This window comes from Tetrao urogallus (genome assembly GCF_951394365.1).
Source record: "Tetrao urogallus genome assembly, chromosome: 4".
Lineage (NCBI taxonomy): Eukaryota > Metazoa > Chordata > Aves > Galliformes > Phasianidae > Tetrao > Tetrao urogallus.
In genome coordinates, this window is record NC_136817.1 from 48,161,993 (window position 1) to 48,179,464 (window position 17,472).

At 37.4% G+C, this 17,472-nt stretch overlaps 1 protein-coding gene across 1 annotated transcript in view; it reads right to left on the bottom strand.

The window, feature by feature from the left end:
* The window catches only part of GRXCR1 (glutaredoxin and cysteine rich domain containing 1), a gene marked incomplete at both ends in the record, with an annotated part of 34,162 nt that extends 20,094 nt beyond the window's left edge, over nt 1-14,068 (bottom strand). Inside the window, one exon of the mRNA XM_079534242.1 lies at nt 13,622-14,068. Within this exon, the coding sequence (XP_079390368.1) occupies nt 13,622-14,068 (447 nt within the window). The remainder of the gene's footprint in view (nt 1-13,621) is intronic.
* Between the last annotated feature and the right edge of the window lie 3,404 nt (nt 14,069-17,472).

Consider the following 17,472-nt stretch of genomic DNA (forward strand, 5'->3'; position numbering starts at 1 on the left):
CTTTTCTTAGCCTTGCTAAGGTCCCATCTTGTTTGATTTTTGTGCATGTAATTCCTTAAATGTAAAATGTTGACAAAGTCTGGGTCTAGAAGTGAATTCAGCTATACCCAGGCTCAATGATTACAAAACAATGTAATGTTATTTTACTGTATGAACTATGTGTCTGTTTATGGGTCTGAACATTCACTGTATTTAAAGTCACATTAACTCCTGTAGCATGTCTGATCTATGCAGAGCTTTCAAGTGATCTTTCTGAGAATTTGTGTATTACAGTAATAATAAAGCAAAAGATCTGATTTTCTACATTGATCACTTGCAGCAGTTTACCTGCTGCTCTAAAGACAGAATGTGTCTGTGGCAGTTTATGCAGTGTACTTTGTACATGAGAAAAGACACATTTAAGTATCTGGAAAAATGGAAAGCCAAATAAAATAGGCAAACAAAGATGATAGGTTTGTAGCATATAATTCTTCCAAGTTTTCTGTGTCTATTAACACAACAGAGAACAGACAAACTAGAAGATCTTTGCTACTTCTCCAAATTACCTTGCAAATATAACTAACTAATTTAAGAGGGGGGGGGGAGGGGGAAGTCTACTACATGTTACTTGAAGAAATATTGCCATCAGTAAATTAAAAATGTATGACTGGAGCTGCATAGCATCTGCCTACATAAAGCTGCTTCTGTAGGTAGTGAGGGAGGCCAGAGGACTGAAACAACGAACAGCAGATGGATCATGTAAATTGTTCAGACTTGTACATTTAATACTGACATTATTTTCAAGTCCTGGAAATCTAAGAGTGAGGCTTTGTTCTTGATGATATCTCTACTGTTTAATTTCCTATTGCTTAACAGTTCAGTTACTGCTTGGTTATGTGTAGCTGTATGGAGGAGAACTGTTATTAAACATTTGTTCAGCATTTATTTTACCTCTCTCTTTATTGCTGGTAACACTGAGAAACAGGATAAAATGAGAGAGGATATTCAATAGAATAGAATGGATTTTCTCAATCAAGCTTTAATTTTATATACGTTTTTTTCTGGGTCTTTCTGTTTTCTAGTTCAAGCCTAAAAAAGAAGGTGGGTTTCAAATAAAAGAGCATGTAGGTCAACTTGAAAGAGCTCTGACTAGTATTCAGTATCTGGCCAATTACCCAAAAACAGGACTTTATCTATACTTATTTGCTTATGTCTGAATACGTGTATGAAGTACCTAATAAATTACTAATTGCTTTTCTTGCATGCTAAATTACTGTCAGCTCACATACTAGGTTTTATTTTGGTCTTCCTTTCTATTAATATGAGTAGGATTTTTCGAATACTTTTTCTTTTCTGGAGTAGAAACATTGTATCCTAGTACTTGGACTCTGGTAAGAGTCCAATTGACTCCTAATTGACAAGTTCTAAGATTGACTTGTATATAATTTATCATAATGTCACACTGAATTACTACAGAAAAGCACAATACGTTTGTCTTAAACAGCATGCTCAGTTTCAGGGACCAAATCCTATCTTCTTCAGTCATAAGACAGCTCTTACTTGTCCTTATTTACCACACTGTTCAAGATATCTTGAGTTGCCTATCCAGGTAGGATTATTGGAAAGCTTGTGTCCTACTTGAGAATATCTTTTAAGTATGGTTTTAGCCAGTAGTGAAGTAAACCAGGGCTTGCTGAGGGCTGCCAGATAAAGATAAAGCTGTTTGATTCCTCAAATCATGTGAAAAAGTTAGCAAACGGCATGGCTCTGAATGAGAGCTGTTTGAGCATGCTGCTCCCATCTGCCTATAATCACTGCTGCTTCCCTCAGTGGAACACTTCATGCTGCAGGATTGTGTTGATCAGCAGCAAGTGGCTATTATGAAAACTAGTGTCTGCTCTGGCCCATTTCTTTTTAAATTGGCAGCAACTTTGGGAAACTATTTTTGTTTGCAGGCACATGAATTTTAAAGGAAAAGGTTGCTACACTGTCCTTCTTGGTCAGATTGATTTCTGTTTTAAGAAATAATTATTCTTTATACTTTCTCCAGTCTTTCATTAATCCTTCAGTCTTTTCTAAAATATTTCTTGAGTAATCTTATATGTTGAAGAGGCATGTAAATAATAATAATTTATATTGATCTCTGATAGTTATTTTACACTTAAACAGAGTTGCAGTGAGCTCACACATTGATCCCCTCTGCAGTTTCCAAACATCAGCTACAGTTCATCAAGTTAAAAGGTATTGCTGGCCTATGCAGGTGAACTCCAGTCTATTGAGCTGCTTACAGATGGAATTCATCAAGCTGCTCACTGGAGAACAAACTGGTTGGTAGCTGGGATCCCATTCATGATGTGACATACCTCTGTTGTCTTTGCCACAATATGCTTCATAAGATGAATAGAGTTTCTTCACTATACCGCAAAAAAGAAAAGAAAAAAAAAAAAACACATACAAAACAAAAGAATAGGCCATGACCTGTATCTTATTTGTACCAGTGCTGCAACTGGTAAATTTCCTAGTGATAAAGATAATGCACGAGTACAAACTGTCATGAAAGAAAGCTCCTGTCATTTGGATTTAATCAGCTGGAAATTTACATTGTGACTTAATTATGCCTGCGGTCAGTCTGTCTTACAAAACAGAACTATTTCGTCTCTCTCAGACATCAGCAAAAGAACAGAATAGCATAAATGGATTAAGGTACCACTTCTAACCCGCAATTAGCAGCAGGAAAAAACTCAATCATAATCCATTCTTTTTAATTTACCTTTCTGTTCAGTAAAGCATTGAACTTGGTGCTTGAAGGTCTTTTCCAGCCTAAATATAAATCAGAGGAAAGATTTTCAAATGAAGTCTAATTTTGATTTGGAATATGCCCTGGAGTTTTTTAATCTGACAGATATTAAGATTTCTGTCAGAGTTTATTGTTTTATTCTTATGAATGGCAACTAGAAGGAGATGCACTGAGATTCTGAAACTCATAAGAAATATTGAGCAAAACTGGGAGACCATCAGTCTCCTTGTATGCTTCCTTTTCTTTTCCAGACATCTGGCACTTAAGTGGAACATGGTGTGATTTTTATTTTTTTTTTCTTTCCCATGGCTCTATAAAACTTCTACCTGAAAATTCTACTCATCTTGGCTGAGATAAAACAAGCTAACCTTTAACAAGTTGATGTTATCTCTTTTCTGCATGGTTAAGAAAAATGCAATTTTTTTAGATGCATGCAGAGCACTGTACCACCACTGTGTTTTGAGTGAAACAAAGAGCGAAGTTGAGCTGTCCACTGCCTAAGAAAAGCCTTGACAGAGCACTGACTCTGCCTTACCCTAAAGCAATGGAGCCATATCATTCAATATGTGGAAGTGGTGAAAAGGAAACCCTTCATGTTATAGCACTTAATTCTGTATTAGTATTGAGTGATGGGGGTCCTAAATTACTTAACAAAATTGAAACTCTCAGATATCTCATGTTACTTAATATCTAGAGCTTTGATGCTTCAAATTCTGAGTAATTAATTGCTAGTTAAACACCCAAGATCTTACTTTATATTGAAGATACATCTGCATTGCATGTGTGTGGTGCTTTATTCCTTTTCTAATCTGATGGATTCCTAAAAGAAATGTAGAGCTGGAGACCTTCATGCAGACAAAGGAGCAGCTCCTAGATAGCATACATAAACTAGCTCTGCCCTGGAATAACCTGTACTGTCATTGCCAGCTTAGATATACAAAAAGGGACATCATGACTCATCCACCACTACTGTGTGAGCAAAAAAGAATCATCTCAGTAGTGCGCAATTACAGACATTGTTGCTAGAAAAACCGAAGCTGTAGGATTTTTTGGCATTTTTAACCAGATAGATAAAATGTCTGAAAATCAGAATGTGACAGGTTGTATGCTTCCTACTAATTCCTCCACCTGTTAGACAAAATGTCTACTGATATAGTTATAATGTATATGTATCACTTCAGCAGTTGGAATAACTCTTTTTTTTTTCCTATTTAGTAGGGACAATATGAGCAGCTTAATGCTCTGGTCTGAATCAGAACTTGGGCAATGTGTATTTTTTTAAATGTAAGTTGTTATTATTACTCATCTCCTACAGTAATATTCCTTCAATAATAAATGTATTGTGGACAAAGAATATTAATGTAAATGAAGTTGCTGTGATAGTTTACCTTTGGAGCAATGCTTCAATTTTCCCTTTGCATAGCTATTAATCAATCTCCTGCATCAAATCTGTATTGTTAGGGTAGTTTGGTTAGGTCATGGTTGGACTTGATCTTCAAGATCTTTTCCAACCAGAGCGATCTATGATTCTATATCAGTAACAACACTTATTCTAACATCACTGTCTGTTATTACTTCAAAAGGCAAACTGCTAGAGCTACTGTGGATGAAATTATCTGGTGGAAGACACTACATGGCTATACTGTTTCTAGTCAGTGGCAACAAAAAAAAGACATTGTCACCTGTGTGCAGCTGCGAATATTGAGCTGAAATATTTATGAGAAATGTTTATGAGAATAAATATTGAGCATGAATATTTATGAGAACATTATGCACTAAGGAAGTTGTTAAAAGCCTGACCATCCAGCAGATACAAATCCATCACCACCACTGCAAAATCTTGCAGGCATTTGAACAATCTATTTTCTGAACAAATAGTTTAGGAGGTGTCTTTTTTTTTTTAATCATCATGAATGTCTAAGTTTATGACTTGGAGAGGCTGTTGGTTATATTTTTGGACTACTGTAGGATTTAGCAATTGGACTTTTGCCAGTGTGTGTTTGGAGATATTAAGGGCACTGGCCCACACCTGGTAAGGGATGTTCTCCAGAAACAGCCTTTAAGACCTGCTATACATGGAAGGAACTCTACTGCTAATGGTTAAAACTTCTCGTTGTCACTGTCAGTCTGTCTCTTGTGATATTTTGCACTTGAACAAAATGTTTCACAGCTGTCTGTATGGCCAGAAGGGAGAGTCTTTGTCATTTGGGATGTGAGCAGCCAAGCAGGAAAAGAACATCTTATTTTAAAGGCTGTACTGCAGGTGTAGAAACAGACCTCTTTCTTCACCACAGAAGTTGCTCAAGGAAATAGGTATTTACTAAGTAATATTGCATGACTCTTGTCTATTCTTAATGTCTTTAAATCTTGTACCAGTCTTCAACCCTATAAAAGATATTTCTTTGCCAGCATTGAGCGATTTGCCACTGCAAGAGAAAACATTGTACTTAGCTTTAACTTTGTAGGAATATTGGCCAGTAAGTTTTCCCATTTTAATTTGTGATGAGGGGACAGTGAGCAAGTTTGCATGCAGTGTTACTGTGGGGGGTTACAGAAGACGTACTGTTTTGACATTACTGATGGATGCTGTCTCTAGATATCCTTACAAAGAAAAATTGTACTAGGTTTGTTAAAATTATTTTCCAAAATCTGTACTAGCAATGCAGATGGCTTTTCTGTCATCTTTCTTGTCATGTGTGAAATGAGTCTCTACCTCACTGACTCCAGCTGCTCATCTGTGACCATTTCTGTTGCTTTATATCATGGAAGGCATGAAGACATGCTGTGACAGGCTCTCCAGAATACAAGTGTGCAGAGGTCTGCCACTTTGGCTGAAAAGCTGTATTTTTTTTCTCCTACCTGTTTTCCAAATTACCAGCCTGAGGATGCTGCCCTAATTACTGTTTACATTATAAGGTTTAGGAGATTTTTAGTAAGATTTTACTTTTGTGCTTTTTACAATTTAGTTTGATGTTTCTTCATGCATGAAAGTAATATTCTTCTCTCTGACAAATTACATTCTAAAGCACATTTTATTGCACTTAAGCTAAAAATTTATGGGTTGTCAAACTTAGCAGTCACATATTAAAACTCCAGGCAGAAAAAGCAGCATCTCTTTAACCATTTAGTTTTTCCAGACCTCTAATAGTGTACCTTGTGCTGGTGAAGTGTATAATGAACTGTCAGCAGTACCAGACTAATGTCAGAGCAGGCTGTTGACATACTAGAACTGTCCAGCAAACATTGTATTTAAATAATGCATGACTTCATTTCTTCTCCCTTAAGGAAGAAGGTGGTCATTAATGACACCTACATGACAATTGAATCAGCAGCAGGTGACTCCTGAAATGTCTTTTAGGGCAACTGTTAAAATGCTGTTTTTCTGTGTCACTGTAACAGAGCATTTATATGGCACACATTTGTTTGTCTAACTAGATTTTGCAAATATCACTTTTGCAAACCTTAATGAAAAACTGAAGCAATTCTAGGTTCACTGAACTACAGGGAATTGTAGTATAATTAATTTGCTAATAAGTGCAATGCTTTTTGTGGCATAAAATGGAATCTTTAGTATGTGATTGCAGAACCACACCACCAAAGTAAATAAAATTCCTCACTCTTTAAAACTAATATTTCTGGGAAAAAAAAAGATTAGTTCTGTCCTCTTTATCATATTTTTGCAGTTGCACAGCTGTGTGATTGTATAAACTAGTGACAAATTGGGCCAATGTAGCAAAATATTTCCTTCCTTGATTGCAAATATAACTAAAATATACCTCACCTGAGATACTTAGGTGCAATGGAGACCCTTAAGTATCTGATTGTGAGGTAATTAATTTGCACTCAACCATCAGCAGTGAATGTACAAAACTGATACTGGTAATTAAGCATAATAGGATCACTCAGGTAACTAAAATCAAGAGGATGGGAAGCATATATGGCGTTTTCACCTTAAGTGTATCAGCTTATGACTCTTCATTTCAGAGAATTTCCCAAGGCCAGCATGCTTAGGAATCTTGCACAGTACAGTCAGGAGGCATCACATTCCGTTTGGCATTCATGTTCACTGCCAGAGAGCAAGCACACTGGTTTGTTCTCTCAAAAAGAAGGCATACAGAGAAGTGGCAGAACATTTGTTTTTGCAGTCTTTGGAATCATGTCTACATACATTCGATCTCATCTCTGCCTCTGGTCCCTAACAAGCTACAGGCTCTTCTGCTTCCATGTTAAACAAATGTCATCACAGTATAATGCTTAAGTGGGAAGAATAAAGAAATGGGAATTAAGCATGATGCTGAACTATAGTATTTGGGGTGGCAAGATGAGAGTCAGCATGCCTGCCCCCCACTCCTGTCCTACTAACTTATTCATGCTGCCTGTCTTGTGACAGCCTTGCTTGGAGCTGCCTCCCACCACTGCCTCCTGCAGACATATTCCATAACAAAGCAGCATCTGCTTATGTGCATTTTTGTGTAGGATCAGATTCACTGCGCATGCTCAGAGGACACCTACTGCATGGAGACCTGCAGGTGAGCCAGGCAAGGGAAAGCCTGTTTTGTGGTTCACACAGGGTGTGTAGGAGGGAGCTGTCAGGTCCTGTCAATGATGAGATGCAGAGGCATGGCCAAGGCAGATCATTAGTCAAATTTTCATTTAATAAAAGACTTCTACTGCCTTTCAGAGAAGGTGGTTTGGAAAATCAATTTTGGATGAGGTCTTTCTTCATAAGCCTTTTTTTTTTTTTTTTTTTTTTCATTTTGGAGTTTTTTAATCTATACTTGAAGTCATAATTTGCTCTAGTATTACATATACGTATCCCATCAATACATTTTTCACTGCAGAGCATAAGCTTAACTTCTTTGCTCTTTCCTTTAAGAAAAAGGCCAGGGGATGAGGCTTATTAATAAATCGCTCTGGGAAAGTAGCCACGTGGCGTATGCTTCACACAGCAGTACCTCTAGCTTTTTGCAGTGGGCTGCACAATCTGCTGGGGCTGTGGGCCCTCAGACTGGGGTCAGCCTGTGGTAACTCTGTTTGGTATCCATCCATTGTTAGAAGCTGCTTTCTCAAAAACAAGTTGCAGAGTGCAGAACGATCTTCTCACTGCTGTCTGCATCCTGTTCCTGGAAGAACCTGGTTATGCTTGAGACCCAAACATCAAGGTTGTTCACAGATTGTGCTGGGGAGTGTCATTCAATCTGTCTCAGGGAAGGATCACAACGCTTCAGAGCAAGGGTAATTTTGAGATCTCACAGTGTGCTGGCAGGTCAGATTGACATCTGGGATGAGCTAATCAGACTGTTAGCATAAAAGCCTAGCTATTTTTTTTTTTTTTTTTTTCAGTTACTGAGTCTGTCTTGAAGGGGTGACAAATATAACTACGGATTTTTTGCTTAGCTTCCTAATACTGAGTATATTGGAAAATCAAGACTCCTCTTACCTACATTTTTTTCTAAAAACAGTCAGCTTAATCTTTTTGGACTCACAGCCTATACATCACTTCCAGAGGTTTATGTAGTTTATAGTCTGATTACTCATCATTCTAAATCTTAAGTCAAATATGCATTTTTCAAGTCCAATAATAGCAAATACTAAAATATCATTAACAGCCTACTAAGTTTTATCTGAGTTCAGTGTTTTATTACTGATTTAAAGGAGAACATGACAAAAATAAATACTAGTATTGTAAGTACTGACCAATTCCAGGCTCCAGTTAGAAATGCTCAGGCCTGAACATCTAGTAATGGCCTTAAGTTGCACCGGGGAAGGTTCAAGTTGGATTTTAGGAAAGATTTCTTCTCAGAAGGAGTAGTAATACACTGAAACAGGCTGCCAGGGAAGTAGTGGAGTCATCATCTCTGGAGGTGTTCAAGAAACATGAAGATGTGTGGCACTGAGGGACATGGTTAGTGGGCATGGTGGAGATGTGTTGATAGTTGGGCTAGATGATCTTAATGGACTTTTCTTTATTATTCTGCTATTCTGACACTTTTTAGACAGTGGCTGTGCAGAAACCAGCTCTTGTAATCACTTTTTTTTTAAACGTAACTTTCTCAACTGTAGCAATTTTGCAACATCTGCCTTCTTTGGAAGATTGTTGCATTTGCTGCTGTCTTTCATTTTATTTTGTCTGTGATTCGGTGTTAGGCAGCCCTTCTAGTTTTGTAAGTTATGCGTGTCCTGCAGTGTATTCATTGTTCCAGGTCACTAACAAGTAAAGAGAGAGGATTACAAGTCTAACCAATTCAGAAGCTCTCATTCTCATTACAAACTTCCACCTGATTCTTAACTCTTTCCAATTTCTTTCTCCAAGTATTAGTGAGTTTTATCTCACTGAATATATTGACTTGCACTTTGAAACCTTAAATATTAGCTCTGCCTGAGATACTGCACTGGAAAATATCTAGTGCAAACTTAACCAAAGTTCCAGTGCAACTTAACCAAACACATTATGTCTCTCTTCTCCCACATCCCTTCTGATGCAGTATTCACAAAGGCATTAATCAGGTTTGTTAACTAGGCCTGCCCTTTCATAATAGACATCAGCAGCCCAGCCTGAGCATGAGATCTGTAGCTAATTTAGCAGAAAGAAACCTTTCAGAGTATGCTGGAAGGCCAGTGAAGTGTATAAGCATGAGATTAGAGAAAGAGACCCATGCTGAAACGTGAAAATGAGGGGGACCTGTGTGAAGACTTTGGCTGAGTTCCATCACTACACACACTGGGTGGGAAAACAGCTCTGGCATGAAATGATCATTGCCTACTTAGTAGTGCCAGGGAACTCAAGGATTTTTGCTTGCCATTTATTTCAAGGAAACAAGAATAATTTGTTCTACTTTTCTACAGGATAACACAGGATTCATCCGTCATGCACCATATTTTATGTTCTCAGAAGTAAGTTAAATATTTAAAAAAAAAAAAAAAAAAGTAATGTGTTGATGTATGACAATTGTTTTAGATATGCAGAGAAGAGGAGCTACTAGCAGGTCAGACCCCCAGCTCCAGAGCTGCGGGAGCTGTCAGTTTTAATGTTTCAGCAGGAGATAATTTCACTTATTTTGAGAGTGTGTGTGTGTGACCAGGGAGGCCAAGAGCTCTTGTTCCTTTCCATTACTCAGTTTTTTGAACTGTGTGTGTTTCTTGTGGGTAAAATGTTTCCAACTGTTCAATCACAGCAGCCTGTGAGAATGAGCTGCCCCTCAGGTCCCACATGAGGTGTATGTAGATGACACATGGGCATGACTGTGGAATGGTATGGGCTGGACTTGGTGTTGGGATGGGCTGAGCTGTGGATAAGATAGGATGTATACTGGGGAGCTGCAGTGACCTTGCACATTTGAAAGATGGCTGCCACAGGAATGTTCTCCTTGTAGCATCTGCCCCTGCACTGAAAAAGCTGGAGAGATTGCCGCAAAAACTGTGCTTCCCAGAAGGTGATTTGGGCTGGTTTCTTCTCACCTTTCTGCTCTTAGTATGGCCTGCCTTGGAACTGAGTTGACAACCCACATGCATGCTGTTCTGCCTTGTACCATGGAGACATCTCACTGACAAGGACACAAGACAGTTGTTGGACCTTGTTTGTCATCTTATGGTACAGCAGAAATCAGGTCCCTGGTTGTGCTGGTGATGGAAGTGCTCAGCACGTGGTTGCAGAAATACATAGCTGAGGATGCACATCTACTTGGCAGTAGACATTCTTACTGAGAACAGAGTTGTATCAAAAAATAATAACAAAATTTCTTCCTATAAATATTTCCTGTATTACATATTTCATACTACTCACATTCCCAAGAACTCCAGAAGATACGAATCTTTTTGGATAAGACTGTTGTGGGGAAGTGATGTCTGAGCTAATTCTGTAGAAAGAGCGTGGTTAGCAATTGTGGGAAAAAATATTGTAAAATACAACTATTCCATGGAATATTAAAAATACACAAGTGCTTTTATCACAGATATGCTATAATTTTTTCTGAATATCAGACATCTAAGGTCTTGACTGAATGACTTAACAAAGCTCAGTTAATCTAGGGATAAAAAGGAATTTGTTGTCTGAAGTGCTTTTCCACTACAACATAAATACTTGGGGATTTTGGATAATAGGATAGTGGAGGGACTTCCAGATGTAATTTGAAGGATCATAATAATGATGCTGCAGAAAAGCTCCATAAAAACCCACTACTTCATGGTCACAGAACACTCATGTTCAGTATTTGCCTTCTTCCATGCACATTTTAGTTAATAAATCATCCATTAAATACTAAGTGCTTGTATTCAAGAAATTATCAGTACTTGGGGTTCTGGACTGTCAAGATGAGTATACCATGAGATTCCAAGTATCTGCTTTGACTCTGAGACATGTATAATGAGATGATCTACTGCTGAATCAACAGAGGGGCAGAGACAAATTTTTCACATGGTTAAGAAATTCCATATACATCTTACCTACTTTTACATGTTAAGTGCTGCTTGCCCAAGAGAAGTGGAATGTAACAGATGGCCTCACAATCAAGAAAAAATGTATGAAAGTGCCCAGATTAAGAGGGTTTTGTTTGTTTGTTTGTTTATATCTTCTAACATAGATGTTTCTATCTTATTGAATCTTTGGATGGAGAACTCCTGTTGCTCTTTATGTGGTATTACTGGAAAATCAATTGTCTGGAACATACTTGCAGAAAATGAAAAGTTATCCTACAACATCATCCTAAAAGTTGTACTCATTTGAAATTAGATGGAGTATGATCTTATTTCACATCAAAATCAGGTCATTTTCAACCAGCGCCAAAGACAAACTTTGTTTTGCTCTTCTCTGTGCTTACCACGTAGCACAGAAAATTAGTTCACAATATAACTTAAAAGATATGCAAACAATCATTTTCAGTACACTTTAAAATTTATCTGTAGGGAAACAGGAACTTGTTTGTGACAAAGCCTTAAATCTTGATGCTCTCTGCATCATTGAATATATCTCTTTGATCCAGCAGGTGCTTGAGGTAAGATTACACAGTTCTAGGAATCAGGCACCTAGATCTGCCTAAGCAAGAAGCTGTACTTCTCATACATTGTCCTCATTTGCTTTACAATAGTAATCTGTATTATTATTGCTTTTGCAGTGCTTCTAGCACAGATTTCTTAAATCTATTTAACTGCTGTATGAAGAACAGTTGTTAATTTCCATCTAGGTTAATTTTCCCAGTTTCTTATATTGTAAAATACTACAAATTAAAAATCCTTATCATTTTTTAAGTTATTATTTTACCAGTTCTTATTATGGACAGCTATGGTTGACTTTACTATGTATCATTTTCTGAAGCTATCAGATAGCTATGACTACTTTAAAGCCTTCCTTTCTTCTGGCAAAATATCTCATAGAAATAGTGCTGATTTCCTAGGAGTAAAACTTTATTGCTATCCAAATATATTAACTTCAGTCCCAAAACCTCTGAGTCTAGAACTGGAGATAGAAACAGCAAGACAAGAGAGATGCTAATTGAGATGTAAATGCCTACAGATGATTCTATTTGTTTGTTTTGTTGATTCAAATTTCTTAGCTTGGTGTTAGTGATGCAGTAGAAGGAAGAATTTATGTGGTAATGAGGCTGGTAGTGAGGTGAGATAGTATACTTTGTAGCAAAACAACATGGAATGGGATTTAGAATCAGGGCTGGAAAAGAGACATGCACCAGTTAAGACTTCTTAACTCAGACTTAATTAGAGAAGTCCTCATTGAGTTTGTTAAAATTCTGTAAGAGTAGGGAAAGTCTCCAATGAATATGTATAGGGAAAGCAAGCTATGTGACTGCTCTGTGATAAACACAGGCATTACAGCTATTCCATCCTTGAAACAGCCATCTCTCAAAGAAACATCATCATGGACAAAAATACTAAGTACAGCACAGGGGGTAAGTTCATATACAGTAGCAAGACAGTGTCAGTCAGCAGCCATTCCTAAAGTATTATGAAATGAGAATTTCAAAGTAACAAAGAACTTTTAGAATGTTTCATTTTAACACTAAAGAGCAATAATTACTATTATCAAACTCTTTGTGTTTTAAAACTGCATACTTTTTTTAAGAATGATGCACTGAAGTAAACTACAGGCAATTCAAATCAAGCAGTGTAATCCTGGGTTATAACAAACTTTAGAGTTTGTTTCCATACCTGTTGTTTTCCTGACTGAATATTAAAGACTTAAAGACCTGAATATTATATCTACATAGTTTATATATGTGAAGTTACATTTTCAGAACTTTATCTCAAACTTTTTTTTATGAGATCTGTCTTTCTCTAGCTATGGGGTCAATGTTGCATATACCGTTTCAAATACAAATATTCTTCAGTGGAAAGCAGACGTAAATGAAAGAGACCTCCAACTAAGATTTCATTCCTCTGAAATTTTCATGTGGGAAAACAGTCATTGCTGCCATCCTGCATCTAATTGGATCTACTTTGCAGATTAAACACAATGGAATTTACAAGTATACATATTTATATTGCAAACTCATTACAATTAATATAACAGGAGTGGAAACACAACGCGTCTCCATACAGATCAGCTGTGCAGATCTCTTGTTAATTCTTCCATTTCTTATCTGATTCTGACATGGGAAACACAGCATACCCAGTACTAGTCATCACATTTTAGGTCAGTTTTGAAAGAAAAACTTCACAGAGCAATGAGCCTTTGCATGCAAGAGCAGCCAGTGGACTGCAAGGGAGATGAGGCAGAACTGAATTCAGAGTCTGAAAAATCATCAATGAGAGAGCTCTGGACAAAGGAAAATAATCATGTGAGGAGCTGAAAAAGACAGATACTGGGCTTGCAGCCAGCTGAACTGCATCACTTACCTGAAATATTTTTGACAAGTTGTCAAAGAGGGCTTGTCCAGCACTGACTTTGTGCTTAACACCTCTGACTGTGCCATTTTTGCTGAGAATGTTGACTCGCTTTGTACCAAAACCCTTCTCTTTCGTGGCTCGGACTAAAATGAGTAAGTCATCCTGCTCATTTTCATTTTCATCGCACTCAGAGCCACCATGCCCATTCTGCTGGCCCTCCACCTCACTCAGCCGGCTGGTCTGGTCAGTCTCTGAGCTGCTGGTGTATTCAGAGTCCAGTGAGTCGGTGGCTTCCCCATCAGCATAGACCTCCTTCAGCACCCGGCCACTGTGTGAGGATGCCACACGGAACCGCACTTTCCTTGACAGCCTCTCATTTTCCGCCTTCATCTCACCCTTAAACATGGTCTCTTCCACTGATATAAGCAGTTTGCATTGTTCCAGCGTGGTGTCCATTGGGTCTGCCAGTTTGTCACGCTTAACAACAATACCAGTGCTGTTTTCTTCTGATGAGGATTCTCATATTAAGCCAGAGAGGATTCCCAAGAACCTACACTGCTATTCAGCACTTAATAATGAATGTGTTTGTGCTATGGTTACCTTTAAACTAAAACCTGTAAAATGATATCATCAATTAAATATTAAAGAGCCATTGTGTAGTTTTTAGCACTAAGGAAGAAAGGGAGAAATTGTATTATTTGAATAAAAAGTCAGAACTGTACATGACGAACCCAGACAAAGACATTCCAGGAATTTGTGTAAATGCAATTTTTGTTTGCTGAAGAAAGCAAAAAGGAAGAGTTTTCCACAAGATCTGTAGATGCATGGCTGTTCATGCACATTACACCTGAAGTGAAAATTGTCATCCTCAACACTGAAGAGGAGTTGGTGATGGGAACACCTTTCATTGCTACGCTTGATTCACCTACCAGCCATACCTCAGTCACCAAAATTTTCTTTTTGTGTAAGTTTACAGCAATTAGGAAGAGAGCCATGACTCAGTGTTCTGTGATGCTGGCCTTCTCACAGGCTAACAGAGCAGAAGAGAATTAGTCACAATTTTCTACAGAATAACACAGTGATATTAAATGGAACTAAGCCACTGCTGTTATCACACGGTTACCATGGCTCTATTTTCTTGTTTTTCTCAAAGGGCTTCACCAAGGGAACGTGAACAAACGAATAGGAGAAAACTAATTAATTGGGGCAACAAGCGGCAAACAAAGAAATGAAGGACCACAGTAAGGTGAGCAAATTCTGTCACCACAACAAGTCATAAGCAGAGCTTGGAGCAATATTGAGCACCCTACTACAGGTATATATATGTAGTATAAATGCTATAGAAACTTCAAGTTTCTGGATGTCTATTCAATATAATGTAGTAAAACATATGAACACAAAGCATGGAGATCCATAAATGTAGTAAAATATATGAACACAAAGCATGGAGATCCATACTTACAGTGCTTTACTTTCATTTTCTCCATCTGAAGTAAAATGCATATAATCACCTAGAGCAGCATCAAAAATAACACTCCTTTCCCAGTTTCCTGGCAAATGCTCCCTATGCACTCTCTAAGCTTCATTTTCTCTCTAGCCTCATGAATAATGAATGGCATCCTGAAGCCTGAGCCCCTCAGACAGGTATAGGCAAGAAATGAGTCCCTAGATGCTCAGCTATTCCAGAATGATAATACATGAGCAGCTGCAGAGCTTCAGGCATCTGAGGAGGCTTTCTGGACAAGATTTTGGAAATGTGAGCTCCAATCATTCAGCAATTAGATGGCAGTTATTGCAGCTTTCTTTTGAACAAGAGACATTACATGCTGCACTTCTGCCCAAAATCACATTTCTTCAGAAGAAAATATGAAATTTCTTATTTTTCACCTGTGAAACAGGAACACAATTTATTAGTGGCACTTTCTAGCATTAGTAGTTGCCATATTTCTTTCAAAAAGGAAATGTCACTATATTAACAGCTGTACCTATTTCGCTGTATTATCAACTGTGCTATCAACTACATTAGTTTGCTACATTATCAACTAATACTACTAACACAGAAAAAAAATAAGTAAAAATAATAAGTTATTGAAGTTAAAACTAACTTTTATTCATCTTTCAGAGAATAAAAATGGTCAGTACTAATATTGCATGCAGATACCTTCTGAAATTCATTTTAGGGGGTGGATTGATACTCATTGTAATATAGCTGCTTGCCCACAGGAGATTTGATAGCAAATATTGTCCGTTATTACTAAAAACTGACTTCGAATTATTAGTATTTCGTAGCAGAATGGCTGTTTCAAAATATCTTTTATGTAATTACCCAAATAGGGCCAGAAGGTACCTAAATAAGACATTGAGCCTGTTGCCTATGCCAAAACAGGCTGTATCATGGTATTATATGATTACCAGTGTAATCTCCTCTTAGAAATCTGCTGAAATTATCTTCTTCTTACTATTCTTTTTTTTTTTTAATTAAATAAAATATAAGTGCTTTGCAATGAATTGCCACAAGTAAAGAAATCTGAGCTTCTACAACAGAAACATTTCGCAAAATATATTTATAATATTTTTAATCTCCTCTAAATGATGCTGTATATTTTTTAACATTGAAACCACTTTATTCTAATTCCAGACAAAGAAAAAGTGGAAGATTTGATAATATCTAAGTGATTTAAAAAGTTAATGTAGCATTGAAGAAATATAGAATTAATTTGTACAACATTTTAAAAATACTTCAAATACTGTTAATAACTTGTTCTCTGCTAGTAGGAAATTGGCTTGTCACTTAGTTTCATGGCAATCCAATTATTCACTGGAAAACATGTTTGTGTCTGGTTATGAGAACAAAAACCAACTGTATGCAGGATTTTCTCTACAAGAAAGCAGGAAAGCACAGTGGAGAATGCCCCTTGACAGAGGTATGTACACACAAGGTTTCATCTTGACATTCCAAGCTGTGTATCTTCTCTGAGTAAATGTGACTTTTCAGGGCAAGTACACATAGCCAGCAGGAAACAGATTACAGACTCTAAAGTGATTATATTCGTGACACAAGACATCTGAGAGTTCAAAGAACTGAAATGCACATTTGTACCATCTGTGGAACAAGATATCAACAAATAAAAAGGATAGAATTTGACTAAGCATCTGTCCCTCCTGTATAATTAAATTTGTTCACTCCTGTAATGAATGCTGACACTAACCCTGCTTATCCACTGGTGATGCATTCTGACAATTTATATATTTGTGCTTCTCATTTCCTAGCTTCTCTCAACAAAGTTACCTTCATTCAGTTATTTCTTTAAAAAAAAAAATTAATAAAGTCACAAGATTTGACACTAATGATATATTTCCTTCTCGTAACAATGAATCTTCTTGAAACATTTGGCTATTGTTTGTTTTTTTTCTTCTTGGTTTGATTTTAATATTTGGGCATTGGGGTGGGATGGTCAGTATATGTAAACACAAAACATATGGAGAAAATTAGAGATTTATCCTGAACAGAGAATCACTGTGTAGTGGAAATGCTAAGTCAGGGCTTGAAACAGTCATGGAACACCTGTTAGGAAGACAGGACCAAGCCAGGGGAGCTCAGGTGCATGCAATTCACCTGTGTCACCAGAAGGGGTGAAGCCAGGATACATCCCTTCCCAGACCTTATTTAAGAGTAGGCAGTGGAGCCAAGGATATCTTGTTGGAAATCCCTGCATCCCTGAGGCCTTTTGAAGGTAAGCAGATTATGTCCTTGGTTTGGTTTGGTTTGGTTTTTTTCTGTGCCAACAGATGTTGCTTTTGAAAAAGTCCACATTTGCTGCAGTCTATGACCTTGCTGCTTTATTGTTACTGCTGTTCTA